The sequence below is a fragment of the Eubalaena glacialis genome, chromosome 1 (assembly GCF_028564815.1).
Source record: "Eubalaena glacialis isolate mEubGla1 chromosome 1, mEubGla1.1.hap2.+ XY, whole genome shotgun sequence".
NCBI classification, from domain to species: domain Eukaryota; kingdom Metazoa; phylum Chordata; class Mammalia; order Artiodactyla; family Balaenidae; genus Eubalaena; species Eubalaena glacialis.
Window position 1 is genome coordinate 201,944,770 of NC_083716.1, and position 13,313 is coordinate 201,958,082.

General features: G+C 39.2%; 1 protein-coding gene across 3 annotated transcripts in view; it reads right to left on the reverse strand.

Moving 5' to 3' along the window:
* The window catches only part of GTF3C3 (general transcription factor IIIC subunit 3), a 29,998-nt gene extending 18,523 nt beyond the window's left edge, over positions 1-11,475 (reverse strand). For all 3 annotated transcript variants that reach the window (XR_009702371.1, XM_061203644.1, XM_061203635.1), the window contains exons 1-6: positions 11,257-11,475; positions 10,220-10,331; positions 6,485-6,675; positions 5,854-5,977; positions 3,663-3,854; positions 2,976-3,141 (exon numbers count right to left, since the gene is read on the reverse strand). Coding sequence is in view for 2 of the 3 variants with exons in the window: in XM_061203644.1 (XP_061059627.1) it covers positions 2,976-3,141; positions 3,663-3,854; positions 5,854-5,977; positions 6,485-6,675; positions 10,220-10,331; positions 11,257-11,358 (887 nt within the window). In the remaining variant the exon portion in view is untranslated. The remainder of the gene's footprint in view (positions 1-2,975; positions 3,142-3,662; positions 3,855-5,853; positions 5,978-6,484; positions 6,676-10,219; positions 10,332-11,256) is intronic.
* Between the last annotated feature and the right edge of the window lie 1,838 nt (positions 11,476-13,313).

Genomic DNA, 13,313 nt, shown 5'->3' on the forward strand with positions numbered 1-13,313 from the left:
CCTTCCTGTCCTCAGTTTCCTCCTTCTCTGTGATCCAACATTATGATTACTCCATTGCACATCTCAATTCTCCTGCCCTTCTCTCCCTTTATCAAAATCATCTGATAAAAACTCCAACCCTGGTTAATCCAAATATGCCTTCACCACCAGCTGCCCAGCTGCCCATGCTCACTAAACTTTAAATTAATGACCACTAGCCTCAAGTGGGCCCATGGTGCTGGTCAGGAATCTTACTACAGTTACCAGTCCAGTACTTCTCAAACTTGAATGTGCACACAAGTCAACTGGGAATCTTATAAAAAGGCATATTCTGATCCAGTAGTCCTGGGGCAGGGTTGAAATTCTACATTTGTGACAGGCTCTCAGGTAATACAAATGCTTCCGGTCTGTGGGGTAGCAAGACCTCAAGGACCCAGACAGCTATTTCACATCTTCTCCTCTCCAAACCCACAATTCTCCCATCCTCTCAGCTGATGACCTCACTTCTTATTTTACAAAGAGAATCAAATCAGACATCCCACATACTCCCAACACATCTACCTACCTACCCATACCCATGGCCATATCTTCTGCCTTCTCCTTTTATCATAAGGCCAACCCTCAACTAGATCCCATTCCCTCCAATCTACTCAAGGATATCAATCAAGCAATTGTCCCTTCTCTCATGAATCTTCAATATGTCCCTTGGTTGTAGATCATTCCCACCTGAATACAAATATACCGTAATTTTTACCAACTTAAAAATTATCTCTTGTCCCTACAACCCATTCCAATTACCTCCCCATTCTTCTGCTCCCCTTATAAATTTCTCCAAAGAGCTGTCTATCCCCCAGACTCCCCCCAACCCATCTCCAATGTTCATACTTAGTCCTCATTTTATGTGATCTACCTGTAGTATTTCACACAGATGGTCATCCCTCCTCCTTGAAGTGCTTTCTCCAGTAAAAAATTCTAGAATATCATGTTCTCCTAGTTTCTTCCAACTTCACTGTCCATTTCCTACAGTCTCCCTGTTGTTTCCTCCTCATCTTTCTGACTTCTAAACACTGTAGTGCCTCAGGGTTTAGTTCTCAGAACTCTTTCCTTCTCTGTTTCCCCTCCTCCTGTCCCCTCCCCCCATCTCTCTCTCTCTCTCACACACACACACACCTTCTCTCATACCCAATACATCAGAAAATCCTTAGAGCTCAGCCTCCAAAATACATCCAGAATCTGGTTATTTCTCACCATCTCCTACGGCTTCTACCCTGGTCCAAGCTACACTATCCCTTCCATGAATTACTACAATAATTTCCTAACTGTTCCCCCTGCTCTATCCTTACCATTACTCAATCTACTCTCAAAAGAGCAGCCAAAATTGATGCATTTAAAATTTAAGTCAGATCAAGTCACTCTTCTACTCAAAAACTTCCAATGGCTTCCAAACTCATTCAGATTAAAAGTCAGAGACCTTATAATGACCCACAAGGGCCGAGGGATCTTTTCCTGATACCTCTCTAACATTACCCCTTCCTGCGCTCCCCCTAAACCCTCAGCTTCCATGTTGTTCCCTGAGCATACCTTTGCACTTGCCATTTCCTTTGTCTATAATACTCTTCCCTAATATCTATTCCCGTATCTCCTTCAGTTCACTTTCAGGTCAGTATGACCATAACATAAAGAATTAAGTCCTTCTCTAATCCCCCTATTTAAAATAACTCAGTCCTATTCCTCAACTTATCTCCCTTCCCTGCTTCATTTTTCTTAATATCACTTACCAACATCTGACATACTACATATTTAGTTGTTTATTTGCTTACTGCCTGTCTCCCCCATCTAGAATGTAAGCTCCTCAACAGCAGGAAATTTTAAAACTCATTCAATACTGAATCTTCTGGTGCCCTGTACAGTGCCTAACACCTAATTTATATTCAATAATTATTTCTGGAGGGAAAGTAGGGACTGAGAGAAAGTCTAATCAATCAGAAGTTATAGTAACAGAATTCCATGTAGGAAAGACTTCTATGGCAGTGGCAGAACTGTTCATTACCACCCTTTCCTGACAAGATTATAAATACAAGTGGAAAACAAATTTACTCTCATAGGCCATCTAACAATTCATAAAGTAGAAGCCTACTGGGCTAACCAGTATGACAGCCAAAGATTTGACTAAAAGACTGTAACCTGGGAAGATCCTCAATGTTCATCATATACATCAGGGATCAATTAAGGGTTGCCTCCCCTCAACAAATTTCCTAAAAACACTTCCAGGATTCCTACATAGCCCATCTTTGGGAGCACAATGAGTGATCTCACAGCTAAGCATCTTCATGACAATGGCCATGGAATTAATAGGGTTAACCTAAAATACCCAGATCATAGATTAACATGGTTAATCCTAGGCTGAAATAGTAGACATCCTAGAAGAGAAAGCATACCACAAGGCATTATGTAGCCAGAATGTTCCCTGCTTTGTTTTGCTGCACAGCATATCAGAGAAGAGAATGTAGTTGGGCATATTTTAGAATAAAATATATACCATAGTCAGTAGCATGTGCCAAATCTAAAGAAAAATTTTCATCTTAAAATGTTATTCTAGTACAGGCTCAAGATAAAATGATTACAGAAGATTTCAGAGCACAAACATTTCAATAGCACATGTGCAATAATTTAATATTACTGCAAATGTACATAACTTCAACTAAATTATGAAAACCTGGGAACCTAGTCATCCTTTCAGAACATGCTCCATTTTTAAACTTCTGAGCATGTGAAAGATAATCATATATCCAAATTTTTCTAAACAATCACACAGTTGACTTGGAAACAGAAGAGTACTGGGGGGGAAAACCTCTATATTTAAGCACAATATAAAATGCAAGAAGCAAAACACTTCACTGAACCTCAATAAAAAGTATGTTCACATCAAATATATGCTTCGATTTCTAAAATAAGATGATTAATGAGCATTTATATATATTTCACTTTGAACTTACTTTGCCATATCTCTAGCCAATTGCATAAATCGTTCTCCATCAGACGGAGATAAAAGGTTTAAAATACGCCTATAACCATCCATTGCCATTTTGTGATCTCCCATCTGTTCATAAAGGCTTGATCGCTCCCACAGATAACGGACATTAGTAGGTTCATATTTAAGTGCTAAAAAGAAAAAAAGGAATATAAATAATAGATTTATCATAAAAAGGGGTTCATGGTACCTGGGTGTGACCCACCTTCTCTTCAGAAAATCTATTAAACACTCTAAACTAATTCTCCAATACAACCAAGCTGGTTATTCTGGAATAAATCTACCTTCACAGGAACTCTAGACTAGGCTTGATCTAAGACCAAATAGAACCTGAAATCTCCATATTAATCTCCATTTGGTCACTGAAGTCTAATATTAACCCTCAGGGAACAGCTTAGAACCAACACTGATCTTGGTGGGAAACTGAAGGTCCTATTCTTCTACCAACTTTTGTGCAGTATTAGCTCACAATATAAAGAAAGTCCCTGATAAACATGAAAATACAGGGAGCCCAAATACTTACCTCTGGTATAACAGAATATAAGGAATAAATATACTTCAGCTAACATGACCCCAGAAGAGCAAGTACATAGATCAAAAAACCTATTATATAACATTTTATCAAAGAAAATGAGAAAAACATTTTTATTACCTTTTGTGTAGCAAAAAATAGCCTGCTTAATATTGTCTTGTTCCAGGGACATTTCTGCCAATCTAACCCATTCTTCAGTGTCACTGGGATTTAAATGTGCAGCAATCAACTCAAACTGCAGTGATTTCTCCATGTCACCTTGGTCCTCATATATCATAGCAAGAGTAGAAAATGGCTCATAAGCCAAAGGAGCTATAATGAATATAAAAAAAACAAATTCCATTGGTTGAGGGAAGAGGCTTGAGCTGATGTCAATTCCATGTTTCACACTATGGATCCTTTCTCTAATATTTAAACTTTTTAAAATAACTTGAGCAGAATTATACAAACCACTTAATGGAATTTAGAATAAACAGTAGAGGGGATTCGCTGGTGGTGCAGTGGTTAAGAATCCACCTGCCAATGCAGGGGATACGGGTTCGAGCCCTGGTCCGGGAAGATCCCACATGCTGCAGAGCAACTAAGCCCGTGCACCACAACTACTGAGCCTGCGCTCTACAGCCCGTGAGCCACAACTACTGAGCCCGCGCGCCTAGAGCCCGTGCTCCGCAACAAGAGAAGCCACCACAATGAGAAGCCTGCACACTGCAACACTTGCCGCAACTAGAGAAAGCCCACGCGCAGCAACGAAGACCCAATGCAGCCAAAAATAAATAAATAAAATAAATAAATTTATTTAAAAAAAAAGAATAAACAGTAGATTACATTTGCTTTAGTATATTTTCACATTTTTAAAATATTCTTTTCTGTAAGCAAAGTGTAATTTCATGAAAAACCCTACTCTCTACCATGCCCCTTCATGAAAATCCCCCTTTGCTAAGGCTAAACAGGGCTCACTAACTCAGCAAGTTCATCCTAATGAGCATCAGACACATCAATGGGGTTAAATCTTCATGATCTGGCTTCCACACCGAGGAGTATGGGATTAATGGACAGAAGATACGTAAGTAGCACCTAAATCCAGATTATCAAAGTGAAAGGTTAATCCACATTTCTGAAATAATGTTTCTGAATTGAGGTTCTAAGATCACAAGGGATTAAAATCAAAGGTAATTGTCAAAATAAACAATTATAAACAAATAAAGGAACAGATAATACTGAAAGTAGGAACCAAACAAAATATCCTGAAGGAAAAAATTCGATTTATCTTATTTCTGATGGGGTAAAAGAGGAAAAGCAGCGACCTCAAATTACTCTAATGAATAATCCAGGTATCTTACAAGATTTCTAAAAGGACCCTAGACTAAATGAAAGGAAATGTCAAAATATTGAAAAGATAAATTGAAAGTTCACTCTAGTACAACTATCCCTGCCACTATGCAGGGCATCATTTGGCAACACATCAGGAGAGCAAAATAATAAATACAAGTGATTAGTCAAAAAGTGACTTCTGAAGACATCCTTCAATATGCCTGAGGTTTGCAGTTTAATGGAAAGATGACAAGTATATACTGTGTCTTTTATCAAAAAGTAGATTAAAATAATCTAACACTGATTTGGAAAATAGAAGAAAAAAGAATACTCTTGAAAAGTGGTTTTAAAATAATTTGTTTGCCATATTTTAAAAAGACTAATACTATAAAAGCCTAAAACTCCTAAAATGAAACATTCAAAAACACACAAATTTTAAAAAAGCCTGTAAGAGTTCAATAAATATTAATGATATTTCATTGAATCACACTCTGCGATTTTCATATTCTTGGCAATGACTCCTATTCAATGTGAAAAGTGGTAAATCACTGTTATCACAATCACCTCCAAGCTTCTGAATGTATTTTCCAAATAGCACAGTGAGGTGCTCCTCCATTTGTTTTAAAAGTCAGACTATTAGGACTTCCCTGGTGGTGCAGTGGTTAAGAAACCACCTGATTAAAAAAAAAGAATCCACCTGCTAATGCAGGGGACACGGGTTCAAGCGGAGCAACTAAGCCCACATGCCACAACTACTGAAGCCCACACACCACAACTAAAGTCAACACGCCCTAGAGCCCATGCTCTGCAACAAGAGAAGCCACCGCAATGAGAAGCCTGCACACCGCTACAAAGAGTAGCCCCCGCTCGCTGCAACTAGAGAAAGCCCGTGCACAGCAACGAAGACCCAATGAAGCCAAAAAGAAATAATAAATACATTTATTAAAAAAAAAAGTCAGACTATTACACTGCTATTGTCAATAATCCCCACATTAAACACCTTGTCTTATGATTTCCATGCACATCAATATCGCCTCTTCACGTTCTCCTCGAGCAAAGCGAATGTTGGCTTCACCCATGAGACCTCTCAGAGCTCTGGGAAGTTTACTCCGAGGCCTTTTCTCCTGTACAGAACAAAAATGACATTTAGATTCAAACAAAAAACAAATCCAACAAAACTTTCCTACAGTAGCAAGTTCAAATCACAGTAAAATATTTAAAGAAAGCAAAAATCAAACTGGTCAGGCATTACTAAATTACTAATTAGAACAAATGTGGAATTGGATGCTGTAAAATGGATTTATATGTCAGGAGATTTATGATGCAATCTACTGAAGATTCTCCTTTCAAATTTATCTACTCAGAATGAACTTGGTTAAAAAAATATCAAGTTACAATATGGACCTTTTAATAGCAAAACTACAGTACATTTTGAGACATGCAATAATTAAAGTTTTACATTTAAAAATCTCTAAAATGAAACATAAGAAACCAGTAACAGTAGTTGTCTCATAGTATTTCCTTTCTTACAATTTGAATTCTTTCAGAATATATGTATAAAGATTCTTTTTCAATTTCTATGTCACATTTTTACATTCCATTTATAAATACGAAAATAAGAAACAATTTACTTTCATCATTTTCTTGGTTTCACGATTGAGAACCATCTCTAATACAAACACGTCGCCTGCAGTGGGTTGCTCAGGTGTCTCCTCCTCCTCCTCCTCCTCCTCTTCCTCCTCCTCCTCTTCATTTTCATTCTCTCCAAGCATGGAAGCAAAGACCTTGTGAACTGACTTACTGACTCCATCTGATGTTTCTCCTAAAGAAAAAGACATTGAGGTTGAAAAAGAAAAAAAAAAAAAAGCTTTAGCATACTCACTAGTTGAAAGAAAAAACAAACAGTATTTTCTGGAATATACATTTCTACCCCAGCAACACCAAACTTGAAAGAAAAACACAGACAAATGAACACTCCCAAAAACAATCCAAAGAGGAAAGCTGTCACAAAGCCATGTATTTTACTCTGTAGGAATTGCTGACTCATCCTTTAGGCCTTATCCAGACATACAGGCAAAATTAAGTGGGAAATCAGAAGCACACACGGTAACTGTTAAAAGCAGAGAGGAAAAATAAAATAAAAGAATTGTAGGACATAGACCTAAGAACTAAACAAGTCTGCAGTGGTATATAACTAGGAGGTATAGAACAGTGGTTTAAGGTGGTACATAACCAGGGGGTGTAGCACAGTAGTTTAAGGTGATACATAACCAGCGGGTATAGCACAGTGGTTTAAGGTGAGGTCTCTAAAGCCAAGCTGTCTGGTTTCAAACTCCATCTCCATCTATCACCAGCTGTGTTACCTTGGGCAAATTACTGAAGCTCACTGTACCTCAGTTTGCTCATTTGTAAAAGGGGTCAATAATGTCTGCCTTATAGGGTAACTCTGAGGATGAGATGAGTCTTTATATATATGTACTTAGAAAAATGCCCAGCATATAGTAAGAGCTTAATAAATGCTATTATTAAAATTAAAATACTATTATTTCAGGAACAAAATAACATGACATATTTCATCTGTATCTGAGATATCACTACAGTAAAATGATTTTTCTAAGTTCATAATGATTATCTTTTTTTTTTTTAAAATAAATGTATGTATGTATGTATTTATTTTTGGCTGCACTGGGTCTTCGTTGCTACACGCAGGCTTTCTTTAGTTGCATCGAATGGGGGCTACTCTTCGTTGTGGTGCAAGGTCTTCTCATTGTAGTGGCTTCTCTTGTTGCAGAGCACGGGCTCTAGGTGCATGGGCTTTAGTAGTAGTGGCACGCAGGCTCAGCAGTTGTGGCGCGCAGGCTCAGTAGTTGTGGCACACGGGCCTAGCTGCTCCACAGCATGTGGGATCTTCCCGGACCAGGGCTCAAACCCGTATCCCCTGCATTGGCAGGCAGATTCCCAACCACTGCGCCACCAGGGAAGCCCTCATAATGATTATCTTGAATGATCAAGAAAAGTTAAGTTTAGAAGCCAATTTTCTGTTAAAGCAGAGACAAGTAGCATATTTTAGAAAAGCTACAACAAAACAGTTAAAATTTTAAATATATATATATTCAAAAATCCTTAAGCTTATTCACTTATGTGAAATACCTCAAACCCCAAAGATGCTGGATAAATGAGATAGTCAATACACTTAAGGAAGAAGAGAATGAAAAAACACACACGTTCTGAGCAACAAATAGTAATTATTATTATGAAGTCATAATGATCATCTTCAAGAATTCTAAACACCCAAAATAAATATGAAAAAAAGGTGTAAAATAAATAAATAAAATTTATTACAGTACAGAAAAAAAAAAGAGAAAAGTCATATAATCATCTTGATACAGAGAGGCATTTTTTTTTTCTTTTTTGGCCATGCTGCATGGCTTGTGGGATCTTAGTTCCCCAGCCAGGGATCATACCTGGGCCCTGGCAGTGAAAGCGCCTAGTCCTAACCACTGGACCACCAGGGAATTCCCCCAGAGAAGCATTCGATAAAATCCAATACCTATTCCTAATAAAAATTTTAAGTCAACTAGAAATGGAAGGGAATACCTTCAGTTTGATAAACAGTACCTACAGAAAATTTTCCACAAACACAGTTAACGGTTAATTATTCAAAGTCATCAGGAATGAGACAAGTATGCCTACTATCACCGCTCCTTTCAATATTTTACTGGATGTCCTGGAGGTCCTAGCTAATGTAATAAGGGAAGAGAAATAAAAGACATAAAGATTAAGGAAGAAATAAAACTGTCATTCACAGATGACATGATTATATACATAGAATATCCAAAAGAATCTTTGCACAAAAACTGTCAGAATTCATGAATTACCAAGGTTCCTGGATACAAAGTCAATATACAAAAGTTAACTGCAATTTTTATATCAGCAACAATTAACTGAAAATGAAATTAAAAGAAGTCCCTATTTGCCTGGTGCTCAAGAATAAGAATTTTGCAGTGGAATTCACCAATGTATAGGAGGAAAAAGACAATGACTCCAGTGGCCATATATTCCAACTAGCAGACTTTACCTGTTCAAAACTGACCCCTTCCTCTGCTCTGAATACATGTTCACAGTTACCAAAGGTCTTGGTAAAGTTCTGGGACAATACCTTCCTGGGAAATTGGGAGTTTAATATCTTAAAAGGACTGATGGGATTATTTGAGCTGAGGCTAGTATGCCTGACTGCTCATGGGGAGCTAGAACGGGATTCAACTAACCACCTTTTTTTAGGGAGGGCCTAATGGCCACCTCTCAGGGGCAGCTTTAGATAAGAAAACTGGCAGGCACCCCATGGTGTCTGGTACTACAGTTGCACCTCAAAGATGTGATGATGGAAGAACAGATAAGGAAGGATTCACAGGTTTTAGAACAATTTCAGCCCCATTTTTCACCGCACTTGCCTGGCAAGGTAAGAAACTATAACCGCAATTTTCTCTCCTCTTTACCCTTTCCTCCCCACTTGGTCCAAGGAAGCAGGAACAAAGCCTGTTTGTTTTCTATCCACCCTACTAGTGTTTTCTCTGTGTAAAGTCTTATTTGTTTGGAGGGAGAAGAACCAGCCTCTATTTCTACCCACTAGGACTAGAAAGTTTAATTAAGTTCTCAATCAGACCTTACACCCAAAACTAAATTCTAACTGATAGTTCAGTATCCCAGGTTACTTGACATGGGTAAATGGATACCATGAACTATCATCAGTATTCTGATCACTAAAAAGGTGTATCAATCACCTGAAATTAATAAATTTGCATAATAATTCATCACTTAGGCTCTCATGAGTTTAATTAGTCTGGGTGCAGCAACCAAATATAATATCCAGTCATGCAGAGATAAGGACTGGATCCTGGAATGAGGCAACATACCAAGATACCTCTTGTGTGTGTGAGGTCCCATATGGAGCCAACTAGCCTTCCACTCTGACATTTCTATCTTATCTCCCATAATTAAAAAAGTGGTTTGGAAGCCACTTTGTATAGAAGTATAATTCATTACAATTTGGGGGAGTATAGTCTAGAAGAATTAGTAATCAAGTGAGGGGGTCAATTTAAAGAATAATGACTCTAAAAGCCTCCCAAACAAACGCTGATGTCGATTTGAAACACTTCTCCACAAACATAACCCACTAAACTAACCATCATCATAATCAATAATTCAACAAATATTTATTGAGCACCTCTTACACACCAAGTACTATGCTCCTAATAAGCCAGGTATCAATGACAGAATACCACTGCAGGAAAAGATAAATAACGCTTTCACTAAACTATTAGGTACCCTTAACATTTAGTGCATTTATGGTAGTAATCTTAACATACCTTCATTGACATCTTTGTCCTGAGATTTGGTAGAGTCAATTCCTGATGATGATGGAACTGCAGAGTCATTTGGATTTTCTTCAGCTGATGACTTTCCTTTTTCCTGAAGACTCTGTGATTGAAAATTAATTAATGATTCCAAAAACAAGTGCACATTTAGCGCTCCCCAGTTGAGAATACAGCATCTGCCTCATTCTCTATTTCTATGACTTGAGCTCTGAACACATACATACTATGTAGAATCTAAATTTGAATACTGCCAACGCATTTCATAGTACTTAGGTCTCATCTTTCAGGCTGAATCAGTCGTTTGTAAAAAATAATTTTTAAAACCTTGATGATTCCATTAATCTACACATTGTATCCTTGCTTTTTAAATGAAAAGAGACGGGGCGCTATTAGTTGCATGATTTAGGAAGGAATCCAACAGCTAATCTCAAAAGGTGTAATTACTTTTATTTTCCCTCGGACTTCAAGTGGGAAGACATGGAAAGTTCATGTATTTCCTCATAAGTGTAAAAAAATATGTACCAGAGATTTTGTTATCAGACAAGAAAATTCACTCTTTTCTGTGGAAGATTACACCACACCATTGCGAGACTCCTCAAAAATGGAAGCTCACTCCGTCTAGAAACAGAGACACTGAGGCCTAAAGAAGAGAGGTGAGTTGCGCAAGAAGACAGTGGCAAAGCTAGGACTAGAAACAGATACTGACTCCAAACTCTACTCCCCACGCCCCCCATTTAATCCACCAGCGTTATGCTACCCTCAAATAAAAAATGCACTATTTGGCAACAGAAAAAAAGATAAGTGGTTACCACCGAGACAAAAGCTTTTTGGTGGGTGAAATGTTTTGAAGAGGAGCTTAGAACAGGGACGAGGTGAGAACCCGAGTTTCGGTAATAAGGGGAAGAAACTGCTGGAAGTACCCGGCCCGCCCCATCACAGCGAATGGGGTTACTGGGTCCCCCACATCTCTCTTAAGTGTTTTAAGGCGACAAGACAGTGGGGAGCATCCTGGCCCATTATGTCCTCACTTTCTTCTCACGGGTTTTTCTGTCTTCTCTCCGCCTTTCGAACTCCTCAAAGGAGATCTTCCCTTCCAGATAGTCGATGAGCTCCGGGCTGAACCCCGACATGTTTGCGGGGTTCTGATGTGCACTTCCAGGAACCGAGACAGAGAAACGGAAGAGCAGAGGCTCCCAGACGCTACCCCCACGCCGAGGCGCTAAAAACAAGGACCCGTAGTCCTTCCGGGAAACCTGCCCGGCCTGCGCCGCAACCGCGGCGCTCGGGTTCCGCAGGAGCTTCTGGCCCCGCCTCTTCCTGGCGGCGTGGGCGTGGGCAGGACCCGGACTGGACCGCGGCTGGACCCTCCTGGCGACCGGGTTGCCGCGCTTGCCGCTGGGCTCAGGCCTCCGGTTTAAGCTTATTCAGGAGTTGGAAAAAAAATGTGCTTTAAGAAAATGTTCCTTTATCTACATCATTTCCCGCAATTCTCCATTAAAATTCTGACTCTCAATCCATTTCTTTTTTGAATGTTTGTTTTTTAAATTAATTTAATCTTTGGTGTAGTGATTTTTTTTTCTTAATTTAACCATTTGCTCTGCCACGTGCACGTTCCGCTTTCCAGTTCTGCCCTGCCACAGAAATCTAAAGTCCTCCCACAATTTATGGTTTAACTCTCATCTCCTTCACTCAATGGCACCATCAGTTTTCCCCTCTTCCACAAATCCTCAAGCTCTCCCCTTCCTCAGACTCCTTCTCAGTCTGTAAATAGGTTATCTAGACTTCACATCCCACCTCTAATTAATTCTCACCCAAATTTTCTTCTTAACAGGTAAACTTTTAGAAAGAATCAAATATTTGCTATGATTAGCATACACTATTGCCCATTTACTATACAGGCCGTGTACTGTCTTACGCATATTACATTCATATCTCAAAATAATCCTTTTGGATTGTATTTATTTTATTATTTTATGTTATTCCTAATGCCAACATTCTGTATCTAATAAGTAGTACAGCCAAGATTCAAACCCTGGTCTACCTGACTCCAAATCCCATACTTGGAATTAATATGATATACTGCCTCTCCTCAGTGGAACGCTTCTTCAGCTCCTTCACACTCCTGTGGTTTATATTTTACCTTGTCTTATAACTATTTCTCTGCTGTCCTCTTCTAAAGACACTAGCTAGCTGTCAACATCTTGAGAACAGCACTACCTGATACATCTTTGTGAACTCTCCTCTGTAGGCTAGTAATCTATGCTCAAAACACATTTATGAATTCAACTGGATGGAACTGAAAGTGCCTGGGGAATGGGCAAGGGATAAGAGGTACGGAATGCAGCTCAATACGAAGCGGAGGTTAGGGACAGGTTACAGGGAGCCTATCACCTGGCTTGGCCATTGGTGCCTCTTTATGACAATCCAAATGAGGAAAAGCAACAGTTGGATGGGAGAATAAGGGGCCAGGACCTGTAAGAGGGGAACTTCCAGGTGAGAGAAAAAATATCTCACAGCTGGAAGTCATTCCTTTCTCATGATAAAGGATCCTCAGGGCCCTATCTGGGTATAAAATATGGGAGGCTAGGAGGGTGGGTTGGGTTAAGGTAATCCACAGAAATCCCTAATAGGTAAATTCCCCCCTGAATTTCTCCAGGCACTCAGGGAACTGCATTTGAGAGGAAGTCGAGTCTCTAGTCCTAACTCTCCTAGGGGAAAAGAAGGAAATCAAAAGGAGCAAATCTGGTCACCTGGTATGGAGAATGTTCTCCTAAGACCCAGATGGCTTAGACTAGCTTGTTTTGTTATTGGCTGCCTGGAATATGGGAATAACAATTGTGATGATATAGATTCACATTGCAGAGATTTGCAGCAGGGAGCAAGGGGTGGGAGAACAGTTTTTCTGCTGTGGAACACCTTGATGATGTGACAGTTTTTTTTTTTTTTTTTTACAGGTCAGAATGTAGCAACAGGTCTTGAAATTGGAATCTTTCTGCTTTTCTTTTCTCCGCTTCGTTGTAAGTGATGTGTCCCCTGGTGAGTCAGAGGCATCCACATTACCTTGAGATGAAGTGGAATTGTTATA